Source organism: Rhinoraja longicauda, chromosome 37 (assembly GCF_053455715.1).
Source record: "Rhinoraja longicauda isolate Sanriku21f chromosome 37, sRhiLon1.1, whole genome shotgun sequence".
Taxonomy (NCBI): domain Eukaryota; kingdom Metazoa; phylum Chordata; class Chondrichthyes; order Rajiformes; family Arhynchobatidae; genus Rhinoraja; species Rhinoraja longicauda.
The window spans coordinates 1,379,330-1,401,443 of NC_135989.1; the positions used below are offsets into that span (position 1 = coordinate 1,379,330).

A 22,114-nucleotide genomic window follows, 5' to 3' on the forward strand; every position below is an offset into this window, starting at 1 on the left:
CATGCCTGCACACTTTGCTATGCTGTATTCCCTCAACCACTTCTTTGGCCACTCTCTCAACCTATCCAAGACCTTCTGCAGAATCCTCACTTCCCTGACACTACCTCCCCCTCCAACCATCTTCGTATCATCCACAAACTTGGCCACAAAGCCTTCAATTCCCTCATCCAAATCATTAATATACAATGCAAAGTGTAGCGGCCCCAACAACGACCCCTGCGGAACTCCGTTAGTCTCTGGCAGCCAACCAGAGAAGCCCCCTTAATTCCCACTCTTTGCCTCTAAAATCTTAACAACCATTGAATTCAGGCGAGTAGTCGGCCTATAGTTTCCCCTCGTTTGCTTCGCTGCCTTCTTGAACAGCAGAGTAACATTTGGAATTTTCCAGTCTTCTGGGACCACTCCTTAAGTGATTCTTAAACAGAAACATAGAAACATAGACAATAGCAGGAGGAGGCCATTTGGCCCTTCGAGCCAACACCACCATTCATTGTGATCATGGCTGATCGTCCACAATCAGTAACCCGTGCCTGCCTTCTCCCCATATCCCTTGATTCCTTTCTTACATGCCAGTTTTAACTCCTGCTGCATCTTACACCCTACATCCGGGCTACTATTTGGGGGTCTGTAGATAACACCAATTAGTGTCTTCTTGCCTTTACAATTCCTCAACTCAATCCACAGTGACTCTACCTCGTCAGTTCCCATGTCACCCCTCACAAGGGACTGAATTTCATCCCTCACCAGCAGAACTACCGCACCGCCTCTTCCCACCTGCCTGTCCTTTCTATAGGATGTATAACCCTGCTTTGCTCTGCACTCAAAGACTTTGTATCATCAGCAAACTTTCTAATCTTGCCCTGTATGTTCTCATCCAAATCATTGATGTAGATGACAAACAATAAGGGACCCAGCACCGAACCCTGAGGCACACCACTAGTCCCAGGCATCCAGTCTGAGAAGCAACCTTCCACCATTACCCTCTGCTTCCTTCCAATTTGCTATCCATTCAGCTATCTCTCCTTGAATCCCATGCGACCTAACCTGCCAGAGCAGCCTACCATGCGGAACCTTGTCAAACGCCTTACTGAAGTCCATGTACACAACATCTACAGCTCTGCCCTCATCAACCTTTATGGTCACATCTTCAAAAAAATCAATCAGATTTGTGAGACACGACCTCCCACATACAAAACCATGATGACTGTCCCCAATCAGCCCTTGCCCATCCAAATGCCTGTATATCCTATCCCTCAGAATACTCTCCAGTAACTTACCAACTACAGATTTTAAGCTCACCGGCCTATCGTTCCCAACATTTTCCCTGCAACCCTTCTTGAAAAGGGGCACAACATTTGCCACCCTCCAGTCTTCCGGCACCTCCCTTGTATTTAAGGACGACTCGTAAATTTCCTCTCTAGTTTTTCACAATGTCCTTGGATATGTCTGATCAGGCCCTGGAGATTTGTCGACCTTCAAACACGACAGTACCTTCAGTACTTCGACAGTAATCCTGACTGCTCACAAACAACTTCCAGTGACTGCTCCAATTTCCTCTGTCCAACTGTCTTTCTCCTCGGTATATACAGAGGAGAGATACTCATTGAGGACTTAGCTCCCGAAACTCCTCCAGGGATGCACTTGATCCCAGCTGCTTATACCTGTCCCATGCATCGGTTTTGACCAACGTCTCAATTTCCCTTGTCAGCCAAGCTTCCTTTGCCCTTCACTCTAGTGGGGACATAGAACATAGAACATATAGAAAATAGGTGCAGGAGGAAGCCATTTGGCCCTTCGAGCCAGAACCACCATTCATTGTGATCATGGCTGATCATCCACAATCAGTAACCTGTGCCTGCCTTTTCCCCATATCCCTTGATTCCACTAGCCCCTAGAGCTGTATCTAACTCTCTTTTATATTCATCCAGTGAATTGGCCTCCTGCCTTCTGTTGCAGAGAATTCCACTAATTCACAACTCTCTGGGTGAAATGGGTTTTTTCTCACCTCAGTTTTAAATGGCCTCCTCTTTATTCTTAGACTGTGGCCCCTGGTTCAGGATGTACATATCCTGAGCTTTCTTCAGTACACTTTAAAAAACATCCCACTTGTCCGTTGCTCCTTTCCCCTCAAATAACCTGCTCCAGTCAACTTGAGCGAGACCTTCTCTCATACCCTCAGAGTTGGCCTTACCCCAGTTGAGCATTTTAACATGTGGACCATTTCTGTCCATATCCATAACTATCTTAAACCTAATCGGACTGTGGTCACTGATCCCAAAAGGCTCCTCCACACACACTTCATTAACTTGTCCTTCCCAATCTCCCAATACTAGATCCAGCGTTGCCCTCCACATACTGCTCAAGAAATCTCTCCTGACCACTTTTGAGGATTTGCACCCCATCTAAACCCTTCGTGCTATGATTTTCCCAGTCTATATTGGGAAAGTTAAAATCCCCTACTACAACAACATTATTTGACCTGCAGCTCTCTGCAATCTCCCAGCACATTTGTTCTTCTATTTCCCGTTGACTATTCGGGGATCTGTAGCACACCCCCAACAAGGTGACCATCCCTTTCAGTCTGAAGAAGGGTCTCAACCCGAAATGTCCCCCATTCCCTCTCTCCTAGATGCTGCCTGACCTGCTGAGTTACTCCAGCATTTTGTGATATCCCTTTCTTGTGCCTCAGCTCCACCCATATGGCCTCACTAGACGAACCGTCCGTAATGTCACCTCTGAACACAGCCGTGACATCCTCCTTAACCAACAATGCAAACACCTTCTCTTTTCCCCTCACCCCTGCCTCTCCTGAGGCTCCTGTACCCCGGAACATTGAGCTGCCAGTCCTGCCCGTCCCTTAACCAGGTTTCAGTCATGGCTATAACATCCCAGTCACTCGTACCTATCCACGCCCTAAGCTCACCTGCCTTGCCCGTCAGGCCCTTGCATTAAAATATGTGCAGTTTAAACCAACCCTCCTTCCTCGCTCTCCACCTTTCACCTGCCTATTCTGTCCACTCACCTTCCACACCACCCTCCATACTTACTTCCAGCCTCTGACGTGCCTGGGTCCCGCATGAGATCCCACCCCCTGCCAATCTAGTTTAAACCCTCCCGTGTAACGTTAGCAAACCTTCCCGCTAGGATGTTGGTCCCCTCCAGTGTAGGTGCAACCCATCCCTTTTATACAGGTCACCCCTGCCCCAGAAGAGATCTCAATGATGCAGATATCTGAATCCCTGCCCCCTGCACCAACTCCCCAGCCACACATTCATTCCCCCTATCTTCCTATTCTTACCTTCACCAGCATGAGGTACTGGAGGCAATCCTGAGATCACTACCCTGTAGGTTCTGCTTTTCAGTCTTCTGGACAATTCCGTAAATTCTTGTAGCAGAACCTCCTTCCTCATCCGAGCGATATCATTTGTGCCAACATGCACAACAACCTCCGGCTGCTCCCCCTCGCTCTTGAGGATACTGTGCAGCCGCTCTGAGATGTCCTGGACGCTGGCACTAGGGAGGGAACACACCATCCTGGAGTCTCGCCTGCTGCAGAGTCCAAGCATAATTTAGCATCTTCTTTAATCTGTGCCATGGTGGCGCAGTGGTAGAGTTGCTGCCTTAGGGCGCTTTCAGTGCCAGAGATGCGGGTTCGATCCTGACTAAGGGTGCAGTCTGTTCAGGGGTTTGTACATTCTCCGCGTGACCTCGTGGGTTTTCTCCGAGATCTTCGGTTTCCTCCCACACTCCAAAGATGTACAGGTTTGCAGGATAATTGGCTTGGGTTTATATACTTGGTATAAGTGTAAATTGTCGCTAGTATGTGTAGGATAGTATTAATGTGCAGGGATTGCTGGTCGGCGCGGACTCAGCTGACCGAAGGGCCTGTTTCCATGCTATATGCCTAAACAAACTAAAAACTATTATAATCTTATCGGCAAACTGATTCCTCTCCCCCAGGTCTTCAATATAAATTCTAACTAGCCTAATCCAAGAACTGACATGAATGCACCCGAGTTGCAGACTTCCAGCCAGGAAAAGATTCATTCATTCTTATTCTGTTAACCGTGGCTATTTTTCAGGTATGGTTTCAAGGATGAAATTTGTATGAATGGAATGAATGAAAATATTATATAAAATAGTGCAGAAACAGATCCTGCAGCCACAAAGTCGGTGCCGATCGTGATACCAATTTAAACCACACGTCCCCCTCAGGTTGTCTGTAACCAGCCATCCCCACTGTTCATGTGCCTATCTGAATGCCTCGAACATTGCTGTCATTTAGAATGGCTCTTTTCTCCTCAGGGGAATGATGCTCACAATCTGCGTCTGATCACCCTGGTCGGCGTTCCTGTCTCTCTGGTATGCCTCGCGATGTCAGTCCTCACCTTCACCCTGTGTCGGGCCCTTAAAAGTATCAGGACCACCATCCACACTCACCTGTGCATCAGCCTCTTTTTGGCAGAACTGCTGTTCATCGTTGGAGTGGACAAGACCGAATACAGGGTAGGTGAAGATAATGGTGTCCACTTCTCCCAGTGATCTCACGCAGGATTGGGCCACCGTGCACAAGACCAGGTGGGCAGTGAGCCACATCACTGTTCATGACTATGCTCAACACATGCTGCTGTTTGGCCCCGACACTGTACTGGCCCAGTGTATAATCCAGTGCTTCATCCAGTGTATAACCCAATGTATCAATGCATTCGTGTGTAGGAAGGAACTGCAGATGCTGGTTTAAACCGAAGATAGATACAAAAAGCTGGAGTAACTCAGTGGGACGGGCAGCTTCTCTGGAGAGAAGGAATGGGTGACGTTTTGGGTTGAGACCAGTCTGAAGAAGGGTCTTGACCCGATACGTCACCCATTCCTTCTCTCGTGAGATGCTGCCTGTCCCTCCGAGTTACTCCAGCTTTTTGTGTCTATCTTCGTTCCAATGCATTATCCCTTATCATGTATCTGTACACTGTGAATGGCTCAGGTTGTACCGATTCAATTGTAATCATGTATTGTCTGGTGGTGAGCATGCAACAAAAGCCTTTCACTGTACATCGGCTCACGTGACAATAAACTAAACTGAAACTGCAGTGTACAACCAACCAAGTGTACTGGCCTAGTGTACTGGCCCAATCCACTGATCCAATGTACTGACCTAGTGTACTGTCCTAGTGCACTGACCTAGTGCACTGACCTAGTGTACTGGCCTAGTGTACTGTCAAAGTGTACTGACCTAGTGTACTGGCCCAGTGTACTGACCTAGTGAACTGTCCCAGTGCTCTGATCCAGTGTACTGACCTAGTGTACTGGCCCAGTGCACTGATCCAGTGTACTGATGTAGTGTTCTGTCCCAGTGTACTGACCTAGTGTACTGGCCCAATCCACTGATCCAGTGTACTGATGTAGTGTACTGTCCCAGTGCACTGATTCAGTGTACTGACCTATTGTACTGGCCCAGTGCACTGATCCAATGTATTGACCTAGTGTACCAGCCCAGTGCACTGATCCAGTGTACTGACCTAGTGTACTGTCCCAGTGTACTGATCCAGTGTACTGTCCCAGTGTACTGATCCAGTGTACTGACCTAGTGTACTGGCCCAGTGCACTGATCCAGTGTACTGACCTAGTGTACTGGCCCAGTGCACTGATCCAGTGTACTGACCTAGTGTACTGGCCCAGTGCACTGATCCAGTGTACTGGCCTAGTGTACTGGCCCAGTGCACTGATCCAGTGTACTGACCTAGTGTACAGGCTTAGTAACAGCCTGTTACAGACCCAATATGCTGACTCAGCGCACTGGCCCAGTGCATCAACCCAGAGAACCAGCCAGTGTACCCCCCTGTGCAGCACAGCCCAGGCTCATTAATCCCTTGTGGCTCTTTCATCATTTCCAGACTCTTTGTGCGGTTATCGCTGGATTCCTGCATTATTTCTTCCTGGCCTGTTTTTCCTGGATGCTTCTGGAAGGTGTGCAGCTTTACCTCATGCTAGTGAAAGTCTTCAATGCAAAGAGTCTGAGACCAACGTACATGTACTTGTTTGGCTACGGCTGCCCCCTGATTACCGTTGGCATCTCAGCAGCCGTGTTTTCCCAGGGATATGGAACTGAGAAGTAGTAAGTATGGAAAACTGTGGATTCCTTTGCAGATATTGCACTCAGGTACATTGAGTTTCTGTGACAGGAATAAACATGGTTGCCGGAGGAGGCCGTTCGAACCCTTGCACCCGTGCTAACATTCAGTTGGACCATGACCAACCTACAACCTCGAGACTGTTTTTTTGCACTGACCCCATTTTCCCCATTTCTTTGATATCCATCTCTGTCTGAAAACATTCAGCAACTGAGCCTGCAAAACCCACTTGGGGAGAGGATTCCAAAGGTTCACCACTCACTGAGTGAAGCTATTTCTTCCCATCTCCCCATGGAACATGGGAACAGGCCCTTCATCCCATCAAGCAGCCTTTTATCCCAATCCTACACTGATCGCTCTTTCTCCTCCCAAGTTTCCATCAACTGCTCCAGATCCCCAAGTCCCATTCTGGAATTGTACTGTTCCATGTTCCATGGTATCATTCATGGGATCATTTACAGCTCCCTATCAAACTACACATGTTTGGGATGTTGATGGGGACTGCAGCACTCAGAGGGAATTGGCGTGGATTGAGGTGGAACGTGCAAACTCCACATATGCATCACCCAAAGTCGGGATCGAGCCCAGGTTTCTGAACTGAGGCAACAGTTCCATTAACCACTCTAATTATGGTCCCTAGTTGCAGACACCACAGCCAGGAGAAATACTATCCTTGCATCTATTCTACCACCATAGGAATTTCACATATGTTAATGGGATTTCATCCAACTCTTCTGAACTCTGGAGAGTATAGGCCCAGTCTGCTGGTCTCACTCCAGGCATCACACTGGTGAACCTACATTTCACTCAGTACATCAGAAGTGTTCTCTTCCTTGGATAGAGAAACCCAGCTGATACACCCACGTATTTGTATCTTCAAGTCAGATGTGCAGCACAGAAATGGGACCTTTGGCTCACCACGAAAGGAAACAAATCAGTCATGGTTCTTGAGGAATACGAAGAAATCAGGAAAACACAAACAAGAAATTAGGAGGAGTAAAGGGGGCTTGGCAAATAAGGTCGAGGAGAGTTCCCTGGCATTTTGTATGTCAGGAGAAAGGGTCACTTGGAAAACGGTAGGTCCACTCCAGGACAAAGGTGGGAATTTCTGCTGAAGAGCAGTGCACAAGGTCCTTAATGTGTACTTAACATTAGCTTTCCCCGAGAGGAAGGACATGGGTGATGTTGAGATTCAGGAGGGGTGCATTGATATTCTAGGGCATCAATATTAGAGTCATAGGGTCGTACGGCAGAGAAACAGGCCCTTCAGCCCAACTACCCCATGACAACCAAGGTGCCCCATCTACACGAGTGCAACCTGCCCATGTTTGGAACATCTCTCCTGTCCATGCACCTGTCCAAATGTCTTTTAGATTTTGTTACAGTACCTGTCTCAACTATCCCCTCTGGCAGGCCATTCTATACCACCCTCTCTGTGAAAAAATCACCCCTCAGGTTCCTATTAAATCTTTCCCCTCTCAGCGACTGGAATGACTAGGCTAGTATACACTGGAATTTAGAAGGATGAGAGGAGATCTTATCGAAACATATAAGATTATTAAGGGGTTGGACACGTTAGAGGCAGGAATCATGTTCCCAATGTTGGGGGAGTCCAGAACAAGGGGCCACTTTAAGAATAAGGGGTAGGCCATTTAGAACTGAGATGAGGAAACACTTTTTCAGTCAGAGAGTTGTAAATCTGTGGAATTCTCTGCCTCAGAAGGCAGTGGAGACCAATTCTCTGAATGCATTCAAGAGAGAGCTAGATAGAGCTCTTAAGGATAGCGGAGTCTGGGGGTATGGGGAGAAGGCAGGAACGGGGTACTGATTGAGAATGATCAGCCATGATCACATTGAATGGCGGTGCTGGCTCGAAGGGCTGAATGGCCTCCTCCTGCACCTATTGTCTATTGTCACCTTAAACAAATGTTGCTTGGTTCCTAACTCAAGATAAACTCCAGATATGCATTCACCTTACCTATTCCCCTCATGATTTTATACACCTCCACAAGATCACCCCTCTCCCTCCTGAGTTTCAAGGAATATAGATCTTGCCTGTCAACCATTCCGTACAGCTCAGGGCCTTGATTGCCAACATCTCACCACACAGGTGAGGTTTCCGCAAGACTGAAGGGTGTGCCTGTATTTAAGTAGGACTCTAAGGAGGAGAGTATTCTGAGGGATAAGATATATATGCATTAGACAGGGATTAATTAAGCCCAGTCAGCATGGTTCTGTCCATGGAAAAGTATGACTTACCAATCTACTTAAGTTTTTCAAGTAATCAAAGAGGTTGAAAAGGACAAAGCTGTAGACATTGTCTATATAGACCTCAGCAAGACATTTGATGAGGTTCCACATGGTAGGCTGCTCTGGATCATTAGATCGCATGGGATCCAGGGAGAGCCAACTGACTGGATAGAGAATTAGCTTTGTGAAAGGAAGCAGAGGGTGATGGTGGTTGGTTATGATTCAGAATGGAGGTGTGTGACTAGTGGCATGCCAGAGAATTTTGAAGCCATGATAAGTAAGTTTGTAGATGACACTAAACTGGGTGATATAATAGATAGCGAAGATGCTATTAATAAAATGCAGTGGTTCAAGACATTGGTACAAGACATTCACAGTATTGTGTTCAGTTTTGCTCACCTATTCTCACAAACAAATCTCCTTTATATTCAGAGTGTAGTGGGTGCCTGGTACTTTGTGCAGTGGAGATGGTGGAAGCAGATGTGATAGCATGTTTCAGGGCATTGAAACAAACACATGAGAAGATAGGGAATCGTGGGATACAGACCATGTGCAGACAGATGGGAATTGTTATGTTTTCATCACGGTCGGCACAGACATGGTGGATGAAAGGCCTCTTTCAGTGCTGTACTGTTCTTTGTTCAATGTTTTATGTCTGTGCCAACCTTTGTATCCATCTACATGAATCCCATTTGCCTGCATTAGTGTTGTGTCCATCTAGGCTGTGCCTAGTTATTTACTACAAACAAAGGTCCCAGCACCTGTCCCGACGGTGCAACACTTTATATACACCCAGTCAGAAACACCTCATTCACCAATAACCTCTGCATCCTATCACCAAACCCATTGTGCCTCCAGTCTAGGCCTCACATAGAGTCATGGAGTGAAACAGTGTGGAAACAACTCGCCCACACCAGCCAACAATGTCCCAGCTACACCAGTCCCACTTGCCTGCGACCTATGTACCTTAAACTTCTGGATCAGCCTACCATGTGGGGCTTTTCAAATGTCTTGCTAAAGTCCATATGGGCAACATCTTCTGCCCTGATTCATCAATCTCTGTTGCCTCCTCAAAAACTCCATCAAATTAGTGAGACATGATTTCCCTGCACAAATCCATGCTGACCATACCTAACCATTCCTAACTTTCCAAATATTTCCTGCCCCTCAAAACTCCCTCCAATATGTTCCCTACCACTGACATTGTCACTCGCCTGTAGTTACCCTGCTTGCCCCTTCTGCCCTAAAACAAAATCTTCTTGCGGTCAAAGCAAAAATAGTTTGCCTTCCTGACTGTCCCCTGCACCAGCACATTAACTCCTAGTGGTCTGTCTAGAAACATGGAAAATAGGTGCAGGAGTAGGCCATTCGGCCCTTTGAGCCAGTCACCATTCAATATGATCATGGCTGACCATCCAGAATCAGTACCCCATCCCAGCTTTCTCCCCATATCCCTTGATCCCGTTAGCTCTAAGAGCTAAATCCAACTCTCTCCAGTGAATTAGCCTCCACGGCCTTCTGTGGCAGAGAATTCACAACTCTCTGGATGAAAAAGTCTTTCCTCATCTCAGTCCTAAATGGCTGACCCCATATTCGTAAACTGTGACTCCTGGTTCTGGACTCCCCAACATTGGGAATATTTTTCCTGCATCTAGCAGTCCAATCCCTTAAGAATGTTATGTAAGATCCCTTCTCATCCTTCTAAATTCCAGTGAACATAAGCCCAGTCGATCCGATCTTTCATCATATGTCAGTCCCGCCATCCCGGGAATGAACCTGGTGAACCAAGGGATATGGGGAGAAACCTGGTGAACCTCCGAAACTCAAATCCTCTCACTATGAAGGCCAACTTGCCATTTGCTTTCTTCACTGCCTGCTGTACCTGCTTACTTTCAGTGACTAATGTACAAGGACACCCAGGCTGGTTGCACCTCCCCTTCTCCTAATCTGACACCATTCAGATAATCTGCCTTCTTGTTTTTGCCACCAAAGTGGATAACCTCACATTTATCCGCATTATACTGCATCTGCCCACTCACCCAACCTGTCCACGTCACCCTGCAGTCTCATAGCGTCCTCCTCGCAGGTCACACTGCCACCCAGCTTTGTGTCATCCGCAAACTTGGAGATGTTATATTTAATTCCTTCGTCTAAATCGTGAATATATATATTGTATATTGTGAATCTAGTCTATCAAGGAAAGAGCAAGAGTTTTCACCAACAGCCCCAACTTGTCCTCAAGGAGGTCTCTCTGGCTCAGGGGGAGGTGAGTTGGGGTGGGATAGGGAGACTGAGAGGCAGATACAAGGGGTGCAGTGGAGATGGATGGAGTAAGGTCACTGAACAATCATCAGGGGAGAGCACATAGCTAAGGATCAGAAAGCCCTTCCCCAGCCACAACTTCCTGCAGCACAAGGACAAAGACCAGATCCATTCACCAGGTTATTACCCAAAGACCAACAGTGCACTGCTGGGTCCAAACAGAAATGAGTGAGGCAGCAATGTACCCATGACTGGAATAGTCATTTCCAGCCAAGCCTCACACATAGCAGGAATGTTACTGGGTGGGAACATACATGTGGGTGCAGAGTGTAAACATTTTACTGTGTCATTTGGAAACAATAGTTTTTGCCTCTTTCCCCAGTTGTTGGTTGGATCTGAAGTCGGGATTTCTCTGGGCTTTCCTGGCTCCGGTCTGTGTGATTATTCTGGTAAGTTTGGAAAAATATGAAAGAGAGAATGTCTGTTGAATTCAGGAAATGTGAGCTGATGCGTTTTTGAACCACATATGAGGATAGGATATCAACCATGAATGGCAGGGTCTTAGTGAGTGTGGAGGAACAGAGGGCCCTTAGAGCAAGGCACAGATCTGGTATGGTGACAGCTACTAAACCTGCAGGTTAGCCTGTGCTGAAATCTGGGGTATTAATATTTAGCAGTATCGGATTGGATGAAAGTTCTCCAAAGAGCATTGGTAAAGATTATATCTTTTATTACTGGTTATCATGATCAATCTTTAGACCGACCATAAATATTTGTAGATTCACAATGCACATGATTAGATTTGAAGTCATCCACTCAGGACTGATGGAACACTACAGAAATATCTACATCACTGTCTTTTTTTAAATGATTGTTGAGGATCAAAGGGCAAACATGTCCAAATGTAGCTATGCATAGAAACATAGACATAGAAACAAAGAGGAGGCCATTTGGCCCTTCGAGCTAGCACCGCCATCCATTGTGATCATGGCTGATCATCCACAATCAGTAATTCGTGCCTGCCTTCTCCCCATATCCCTTGATTCTGCGAGCCCCTGGAGCTCTATCTAACTGAGATGCACTGCAAGATGTTTCTGTGGAAATGTAAATGAATTAAAGATCACATCAAGAAAATATTATTTCAATAAACCACTACTTTTCTTGGAATAATGTGGCTTTTTCTTTTCTTGGAAGGTCAATGGAGGATTTTTTATTATCACTGTGTTGAAACTGGCTGAAAAGTTTTCAAGTGTCAATCCTGATATGGGCCAGTTGAAGAAAATCAGGTGAGAACAACTGGTCTGGCTGCTGGTACCTTCCTTAGTTGATACGGTATCTAGGTCATGCAAATGGCTAGTACTTGCACCCTACCCATCCTTTTTCCCATGATTCACATGAAGCTGCTGATGCTGACAGGTCCTAGAGTCATACCGCATGGAGACAGGCCCTTTGGCCCAACTGGTCCTTGCTGACCAAGATGCCCCATCTAAGCCATTCCTGTTTGCAGTTCTGATTTGGGATTCGCGCACTAACAGATGTTGCCCTTTCCAAACTTACCAAAAGGGGAAATAACACCAGGCAGATGGAGGGGGCCTTGATGGTTGCAGAGAGAACAGTTGGCTCCAGGGTCATAGGTTGGGCACCACATGTGGAAGGCCAAGCATATGAATCATTCAGTTGCCATTCCTGTCCTGCTATCTGTCGAGGCATCTGAATGTGTGTTGGAGATGGGCATATTCTGCTAACTCAGCATTATTCTGGTTGAAACAAACATTTCTCAGCAGAGGCCAACATCATATTTTATTATTTTCCAATAAAGCCTTTGACATTTGGTGTGCCACAGGTCATGGCTCACTTATTGTATCAGCTGACTGGCTGATATCTCTACCGTTGCAGTCTGTGCATTGAAGTCTCGCTGTTTCATTTGATGGGGATTTCAGGATTTTAACCCAGTCAACACAAATAATTGCAAGAAAGGATCCAGAAGCAGCAGGAAGTTTATATTGCACTTTAAAGTATGCACTGCAGTGAGTGAGACAAAGCAAAGTATTGCCTTGCATTCAGCTTCTCGTGCTTCTCGTTTTAGGGTCTTTACCTTCACCGCTGTTGCTCAGCTCTGCCTCCTGGGATGTACTTGGATATTTGGCATGTTGCACTTCCAGAAGGAAACAATTGTCATGGCCTACATCTTTACCGTGATCAACAGCATGCAAGGAATGTTCATCTTCATTCTGCACTGCCTCCTTAACAAGCAGGTAAGTCCCCTTGAGAATTTGTTTAGTGTGTCCAGCACCGTTCACTCAAACAGTATGTAGATGGCCAACCAGAGAGAGGGCAACCCTGGACCTTCCATTGGGGAATGAGGCAGGCAAGTCACTGGCCTGTGTGGGCAAGCATGTTGTGACCCGTCACCAGAATGATGGACTCAAGTCAACAGTGTAGCCATGGGCACTCACATAGGCCCCAGCTGTGCCTGCCTTTATTGAAAATGGCAGCTACAAGACTAATAATGTTATCATAGAAGGGGTTTTTAACTTTTCAACTATTAACTGGGAATATCATAGCGCAGAAGGTTTAGACAGGGTAGAATTTGTCAAAGGTATTCAGGAACATTTCCTCTGGCCCTTTACCAAAGAAGGCAACGCTTGATCTTGTCTTAGGAAATTGGAAGTGACAAGTGGATGAGGTACATGGATGAGGCTTTTGGGACCAGCGACCATTGTTTATACGGTTTAGATTAGAAGTTGGAACATTTTGTTAAAGTTGTAGAACATGTTGGTGAGGCCACACTGTACTGTCTTCAGTTTTGGTCACCCTCCTCTCGGAAGGAGGTCATTCAGCTGGAAAGAGTGAAGAGAAGATTTGTGAGGATATTGCTCAAACTTGAGTGGGGTAAGTGAGATATTGGAAGAGGTTGGGCAGGCTAGTTGATGTAAACCTCCTTCACACCCTTTGCAAAGTTTCCACATCCTTTGTGTAATGGGGAGACAAGCAAATGCATACAATACTCCAAATGCTGCCTCACCAAAGTCTAATAAAGCTGCCTGACCAAGTGTATCCACAATAACCTTGTGGGAACCAAGGGAAAAATGGGTGCCCACTGGTTGGCATGGATATCGTGGGCCGAATGTTATAAGGTTCTATGACAATGATGGACAACATTATTAGCCATAATATCTACTCAGCTGAATGTCACAGAGGAATCTGTAGATGTCACAGAGTTCCAGGGTCTGGCAGATATTAACAACTACTGGGTCACCAATACTGAGCTCAGTTGTGGAACTGAGAACGGTGTCAGGTGCAGGGTGGAAACTGGAGCAGGAGCTACCTAGGCAGTGTGGCTGACTAATCCACTCACTGTAGATAATGCTGGAGTGACCCTTTGTCCTGGTGCTGATCTCTTGCCTTCTGCTTTGGCAATGAGAGTGAGGCAGCCAGAAGCCAGCAGCTGGGGGCCTGGATTGTGAGCTCCACGGACAGCCCTGGTGTAATGGCCACTGGCAATGGTGTGGACAGGATTGTACACACTCCATGTCACCTTGTCTTTCAGGTGATGGATGAGTACGCCAACTTCTTCCACCGTTTCTACCGATTCAAAGAATCAAAATACTCTGAGTTTTCAACTTCTTCGACGCAGGTATGGTTATGATTAGTCAAGTGCTCTGTCTGTCATGGGGGAGTGATTGTACCATTGTCCATAGTGATGTGACCGGATAGCTCAGCTACGTTTCTCACTGCGTCTCTGTACATGTGATTATAAGGACCAGTACCATGACCAATTCCCATTAAGTGGCCTGTTTTCACCTGTATCTCTTCCGAAAATGGGCTGTTTTTAGCTGTATCTGCTCGTGGGAACCTGAATCTTCCAGGATCAGTCTTGATTGACTGAATTGAAAGATACAGCAGGAAACAGGCTCTTCGGCCCACTGATTTCACTCTAACCACCAGTCATCCGTTCATACTATATTCTATGTTATCCCATTTTCGCATCCACTCCCTGCACACGATGGGCAAATTTACAGCGGCCAATTAACCAACATGTCTTTGGGTAGGGGAGGAACGTGGAGCACATGGAGGAACCCCTCGCCATCACAGGGAGAACTTGCACATTTCACACAGAGAACACCCGAGGTCAGGATGGAACCCGGGTCCCTGGCACTGTGAGGCAGCGGCTCAACCCACTGCACCTCTCTGCCTCCCTGGTCATTGTTTTTCCTTTTACCGGGGATGTACAGCACCTTCTCTGACACCCACAATGTCACATTGACCTGTAGCTGTTGATGTAAGGTGCTCACTCCATTCACACACCACCCTGTACTTGTACACAGGTCTGCACTCACACACCCAAATCCCAATGAACCTGTCCACTGCTCCAGTCATTGGCCTAGCGATGGCCCACACTGCCCAGATCAGGTCACACTGTGGTGCTACACAGCATGGCCAGCCATTCCCCACACCCTGCCCCATTCGTTAGCCCATACACTGTCTCCCACACTCCCACGTACAAACCTGCACCATCGGCCAGATATCCACCCACTCAGTGTCACACATGCTGTCACACACAGTCTCCACACTCATTCACACACCCACCCCACCCGCAAACCGTAAACATGTGCCCCCAAATATTCATCCTCCCACTCAGCCACTCACTGCACCCACAAACTGTTCCCCACACACCGAGACCCTCGCTCTCCTCACCCTCTGCCCCCATCCATCCCCTCAGACAGCCCGAGGTGCAGTGATGGTCTGTGTTGGCTCTCATGGTGTTGCCTGCTGTAACATGGTGGGGGTTGGCAGGGCTGGTGTGCCCGTGTCTTGCCCGTGAGAACATTAGTTCTCTGCTGCCTCAGCCAACGCCAGCAGGTTCCCTGGCCCCGACAGACTGCCACGTGGGGTTGAGTTTCTGATCCTGATGTCTTATCTGCTTCCTTGCAGGGCCTGCGAAGCACTCATGAGACGGGAATGTGATTGAAAGCACGAGAGCCCTGCAGAGCTAGCTAGCTACAGCTGCTTCTAAAGCAAGAGACACAGAGCACAAGAGCAGCAGCGCCCTGACTCGCTTCGCATGGGACTGTAACTCACCTCTCTGCTGGGACTGACTGCCCCACTGCTGTTGCCACCCTCTCCCCATTCTCGCCTCCATCGCTCTGTTTCAATCTGCTACAAACTTCGGAAGAAAGAGGCAAGAGGCTGCAGCTGAGAGTTGAGCTGTTTCAGCTCTCTGCTTCTATTGAGCATGTACATTGCAGGAGTTCATAGCTTCTACATTATGAACCAGACTGTCCAGTAATAACCACGGCAGCACCTAGCCTGGATTCCAGGGAACAGACGAGTTACCTTTCACTTCAAGCACCTCCCTGGGTAGATGGGATGATGTTCGTTTGGCTTTAAGATTGCTTGATTGGTGATCCTTTAGCTGCTGGCTATTGGACAATGGTTGGCAAGGTGACAAACCAGGATTCAACCATCGGAAGTTGAGCACGGTGGTTGAGTGCTCGTGAGTTTGGGAGGAGTTTGGGGTTCAGCATGGGCAGGGTGGGGGTTCCTGTGGATGTGTAGCAGGTTTAGAGTTGAGTTTGTGCTCAATGCATCAATCGACTGCTCTGCCCTTGGCTAGATATGGCCTGGAGGTGACTGCTAGTGTTCTTAAGCTGTTAGGGGGTGCAAGTCCCAGTCTGGCTTTTGCCTGCTGTTGGGTTGTTGACACAATATGATGACAAGAGAGCATGTGTGAGCTGCAAAGCCATTTCCCATCGCCGCCCATCATTATTTGGAGCTTTTCAAGAGCCAACAACAAGCATGTTGTAAATGCCACTGACAACCCATCTCCTGATTGGCTCGGGACATGTGAGGCACAGATGAGCTTCTCTCTCTAGGGGCAGTGGCAAGGGTGAAAGGCCGAAGGGTAGGGAAGCTTGAATAGGACACACCAGTCACCAGGTGAGATGCCAGAGTGTAGCCCAGGCCACTGCTCAGCCCTGAGTCGGACCCAATGCAAGTTCCTCAGCAGAGAAACACCACAAGGCAGCCTTCACATGGGACCCCATCTCCTCCCGGTCCCCTCCAGCCTTCGGCACCATTGAGTGATGCCCACCATCATCTCACTGCCACATTATCTGGATGGAGTGGTTCATGGAGGGACCACCCATTGTCACCCTCTCAAAGACAGTGTGGGATGGAGCACTCAACCCGGCCTTTGCCTGAGGCTGATGAATGTAAATGCAGCCAGTGCTGAGCACGGCTGTGGTTCCCAGTGCCCTGGGTTTGCCCAATACCTGCAACAGGTGAGACAAAGGAGGTTTCAACGCCTCATACAGAGGAAGCAGGAAGGGCAATCTGGTCACACCTTGTTACTGTGCACTGATACATAGAAATGCAAACTTCTTAAAAATGCAAGGCCTTTATTTAATAAAAGTATCACCCTGATCTGTGGGTCTTGTTAATATGTTCACATTCCTCATATTAATAATTGTTTCTCATAACTTGTTAGAGGGTGTGGTCTAAACGTGAAATATTCAAGGAGTTACTGAATGAGGGCGGTTTAGACCAAATGTGCCTTTGAAATCCTTGGTTATGGGGAGAAGTCAGGAGAATGGGGATGAAAGAGAAAAATTGATCAGTCATGATTGAATGATAGAGTAGAGTTGATGGGCTGAATGGCCTAATTCTTCTCCAATGTCTTATGGTCTTATGCCCTGGGGAATGAGAAGTCATTCCTAAAACCTGGGACTGAGATCCCTTCCTGCACTTGGCCAAATGCATCAATTGCTCAGAACGTGTAGAACATCTGTGGTTACTAAAAACTGTCTACACCAGTGTCCACAGTTAGTACCCACTGTCTACATCTGTGTCTACAGTTAGTACCCACTGTCTACACCTGTGTCTACAGTTAGTACCCACTGTCTACACCTGTGTCCACAGTTAGTACCCACTGTCTACACCTGTGTCTACAGTTAGTACCCACTGTCTACATCTGTGTCTAGTTAGTACCCACTGTCTACACCTGTCTACAGTTAGTACCCACTGCTGATATCAATGTCTACAGTTAGTACCCACTGTCTACATCTGTGTCTAGTTAGTACCCACTGTCTACATCTGTGTCTAGTTAGTACCCACTGTCTACACCTGTCTACAGTTAGTACCCACTGTCTACACCAGTGTCCACAGTTAGTACCCACTGTCTACATCCCTGTCTACAGTTAGTACCCACTGCTGATATCAATGTCTACAGTTAGTACCCACTGTCTATGTCAATGTATATCGGGTAGCCGGAGTGCAGATAAGGATTGGCGGTGGCAGTGGTTTCGGTGCCAAGAGCAGTACGCGGACGGCGTTCCCTGCCAGGGTGCCGACGGCGGCAAAGACAGGGAATGTGTGGGAACAGCCGGGGTGTTAGCTGCCGCTGCCCAGGGGCTGCTAGCCATGGCGATGGTAGGTGCGGCCGGAGCAGTGGTGATGGCGGCGTTGCAAGCCAGGGTGGTCGGCGCTGCGAATGGTGAGGAAGGCGTGGATGGATGGCACTGCGGGCGGCCAGGGCGTTGGCATGAGCTGGGGGCGGCTAACACTGCCAATGGCATGTGGTGTTTGGATACTTTATCTTGCATTGAGCTTCTACAATGTACCACTCCATAATTTTCTGGATTAAACTCCACCTGGAATTTATCTGACCATATTTTCAGCTGAACTATATCCTGCTGCTTTCATTGGCAACCTTTCTCACTCTCCACAATTCCAATTTTCATGTCATCTGTAAACCTATCATTCAGTTCCCTTACATTTTCATCAAAGTCATTGGCCAAAGCACTGCTTCTTACACAACAGCTCTGGTCACAGACCTCCAGTCAGAGAAACACATCTCCAGGGGTAGTCCCTCTGGTATCTGTGACCAAGCCAACATCGATCAAATCGACCAAATCGCTAGGGATCCCATGTGATTTAATCTTCTAAACCCACCTACCATGAAGAACATTGTCAAATGATTTACTAACGTCTATGTAGACTACAGCCATTACCCAACTCTCATCACGTAATTTTGTCACCTTGAAAAACTCAATCAAATTTGTAAGATAGGACCTACCCCACAAAAAAGCCACTCTGAATATCTATATACTAAAACTCTCATTTGTTTGTTTGTCCCTGAACTACAGCCCAAATGGTACATGATAGTGCAACAATTATAGGCCCACCTTACTTACCGTTGTCCCTTTGGTGCTAATGGAAGATGTTTCATTGAAATTGGTGTTATATTTTTTAAGTTATTCACATTTAAAGTTTAAATCTATCTCCGAGGGAGCGAGGGGGAGGGAGGGAGGGAGGGAGGGGGGAGGATGTGGGGAGTTGAGGGGGATGGAGGGGAAGGGGGGAGGAGAGGATGCTGCACCAGGAGAGGTTTGGGCCCAGCGGGTCCACTTGGTCTAGTTACTAATAAATCAATGATTTTTCAAAAGCAAATTCCAAATCCTGTCCTTTAAAAGCTCCTTCAATAATTGTTTTATGACAGATAAAAGGCTTACTTGCCTATAGTTTCCCAGATTATCCCTGTCAAGCCTCGAGTATCTCCTTCCTTGCCTCTATCAGTATCCTTGGATGGATTCTATCAGGCTCCATGGCCTTGTCTTCCTTAAATATATATATATATAAAAAGTACATTTATTGTCATTGAAAAACATGTTTTTGAACAAAATGAGAGGCAATAAAAAAGAAAGCAATAAAACACACAATCACAACAACCAACGTAAAACAAAAAAACATCCATCACAGTGAGTCTCCTCCAGTCACCTCCTCACTGTGATGGAAGGCCAGAACGTCTTCACCCATCCCTGCCATCTTCATAATTGCCGTGGTCGGGGCTCCCGGCATTGGGCGGTGGAAAATCCCGTGGCCAATTACAGGCCGCGGCGGATGGTGAAAGGTCCGCAGCGGGCCAACACAAGCCTCGCGATTCGGAGCGGACGAAGACACTGCCGCTGCCGGAGCTCCCGAAGTCGGCCCCCACCCAGGGGCCTGCGAGCTTCCGACGTCCACGCGGCCCGCGGCCGAAGCCTCCGGAGCTTCCAAAGGCGAGTCACAACCGGACCCACAGCACCACCACAGCCTCCGAAGACAGCCAGCTCCGCAGATGGTGAATAAAGTCCGCGGGCTTTGCGATCCAGAGCCCTAGGTGGTCCCAGCTGGAGGCCGCCAGCTCCAGGTGTTTGGCCGATGGTAGGCCTCAGCGTGAACGGAGACACCACCCAAAAAAAAAAATTGTGTCTCCGTTCGGAAGAGACAATTTTTATAGTTCCCCCACACATAGTACACAACCACAAAAAAGACAACATCATATCCAACACTTACAATTAAGACAAAAAACAAAAAGACAAACGGACTGCAGGTGAGCCACAGCTGTGAGCCACAGTCGACATCGCTCAATGCATCTTGCAGCATGGCCTCTGAATGGTCAGACCACCGCTTTATGTTCCTCGTACTATCCGCCGTTTCCCGTACTATCCGTTGTTTATACTCCGGCAGCAGGAAAATGGCAGCGTGGTCAGATTTCCCAAATGGAGGGAGAGAAACGGCCTTGTAGCCTTTCCTGAACGGCGTGTAGCAGTGGTCCAAAGTTCTATCCCCCCTGGTGACACACGTGATGTGTTGGCAGAAGTTGGGCATGACCTTTTTGAGATTTGCCCTATTGAAATCTCCAGCCACCAGCACAGCCGCATCAGGGTTCTTGTTTTGGTGTCGACACAACACATCGTGTAGGGTGGACAGTGCCACGTCGGTGTCCGCATGCGGTGGGATATAGACGGCTGTGATGATCACCGAGCTGAACTCGCGGGGAAGGTAGAATGGACGGCATGAGATAGTCAGATGCTCCAGGTCCGGCGAGCAGGAACAACAAAGCATCTTAATATTTCCAGGATTGCACCAGTTATTGTTGGTCATGAAGCAGAGTCCTCCGCCCTTGGATTTCCCGGATTCTTCCATTCTGTCCGCCCGGAAAACAGTCAAGGACTGGGTTGGGCAGATCACCTGGTCAGGCACCAGCGGGGTCAGCCATGTCTCGGTCAGACAAAAGATGTTGCAGTTCCTTATGTCCCGCTGGAATCTGATCCTCACCCTGCAGTCATCCAGCTTGTTCTCCAGGGACTGGACGTTGGCCAGAAGTATGCTGGGCAGAGGTGGACGTAAGGCTTGGGCTCTCAGACTATTCCCAATTCACCCCCCCGCTTTCCTCGATATTTTCTCCGACTTTTCCTCGGAGCCGCGCTCCCATTGATAAGTAGGAGGAGGCGTCTGAGAGTTATCATCATATCTCACAGATCTGATTGAGTTGTTTGAAGTCGTGGCTAGAAAGATCGAAGAGAGCAGAGCTGTATGTAGGGACTTCAGCAAAGCATTCGACAAGATGCAACATGGCCGGCTGCTGTGGAAGGTCAGATCACACGAGGTACAAAGAGAGATAGCTGAATGGATAGAAAATTGGCTTCATGGAAGGAAGGTGATGGTGGAAGGTTGCTACTCAGACTGGAGGCCTGTGACTAGTGGTGTGCCTCAGGGTTCGATGCTGGGCTCGTTACTGTTTGTCATCTATATCAATGATTTTGATGAGAACACACATGGCAAGATTAGCATGTTTGCTGATAATACAAAACTGGGTGGTTTTGCAGATAGTGAAGATGGTTGTGAAAAATTGCAACAGGATCTTGATCGATTGGCCAGGTGGTCTTAGGAATGGTTTAGTTTAGTTTAGAGTTACAGTGTGGAAACAGGCCCTTCGGCCCACCGAGTCCGCAGTGACCAGCGATCTGCACACACTCACACTATCCTACACACACGAAGGACAATTTTGCATAGCCCAAGCCAATTAACCTACAAAGATAGAAGTATATAAAACTGGCATTGATAGGGTAGATGTTCAGAATCTTTTTCCCAGGGTGGCAATGTCAAAGACTTGGAGGCATAGATGTAATGTGTGAGGAGGAAGGTTTAAAGGAGGTGTGGGACTAGATTTGGAGTGTGGGAGATTTACATCTTTAGAGTGTGGGAGGAAACCGAAGATCTCAGATAAAACCCTCGTGGTCATGGGGAGAACGTACAAACTCCATAAAGACGGCACCCACTGTCATGATTGAACCTGGGTCCCTGGCGCTGCAAGCGCTGTAAAGCAGCAACTCTACCGCTGTGCCACCATGTAGCCCCGTTGATGGAATTTAATACAGAGAAATGTGAGGTGTTGCAATTTGTGACATCTAACATGGGCAGGACATATACAGTGAATGGTAGGACTCTGGGGAGTGGTGAGAAATCTAGCAGTGCAGGTGAATGGTTCCTTGAAGGTCGAGTCACAGGTAGATAAAATGGTCAGAAAAGCTTGTGGCACATTGGCCTTCATCAGTCAGAGTATTGAGTATAGATGTTGGGAGAACATGTTGCAGTTGTTTAAGATGTTGGTGAGGTATTCTGTTCTTGGCGCTATATTAAAGGAAAGA

General features: G+C 47.6%; 1 protein-coding gene across 1 annotated transcript in view; it reads left to right on the top strand.

Annotated features, from left to right (window-relative positions):
• LOC144610662 (adhesion G protein-coupled receptor E3-like) overlaps positions 1-17,057 on the top strand; it is a gene marked incomplete at its 5' end in the record, with an annotated part of 92,805 nt that extends 75,748 nt beyond the window's left edge. The window contains 7 exons of the mRNA XM_078429531.1: positions 4,306-4,506; positions 5,892-6,112; positions 11,023-11,089; positions 11,835-11,926; positions 12,727-12,895; positions 14,191-14,277; positions 15,576-17,057. Of these exons, the coding sequence (XP_078285657.1) occupies positions 4,306-4,506; positions 5,892-6,112; positions 11,023-11,089; positions 11,835-11,926; positions 12,727-12,895; positions 14,191-14,277; positions 15,576-15,608 (870 nt within the window). The remainder of the gene's footprint in view (positions 1-4,305; positions 4,507-5,891; positions 6,113-11,022; positions 11,090-11,834; positions 11,927-12,726; positions 12,896-14,190; positions 14,278-15,575) is intronic.
• Between the last annotated feature and the right edge of the window lie 5,057 nt (positions 17,058-22,114).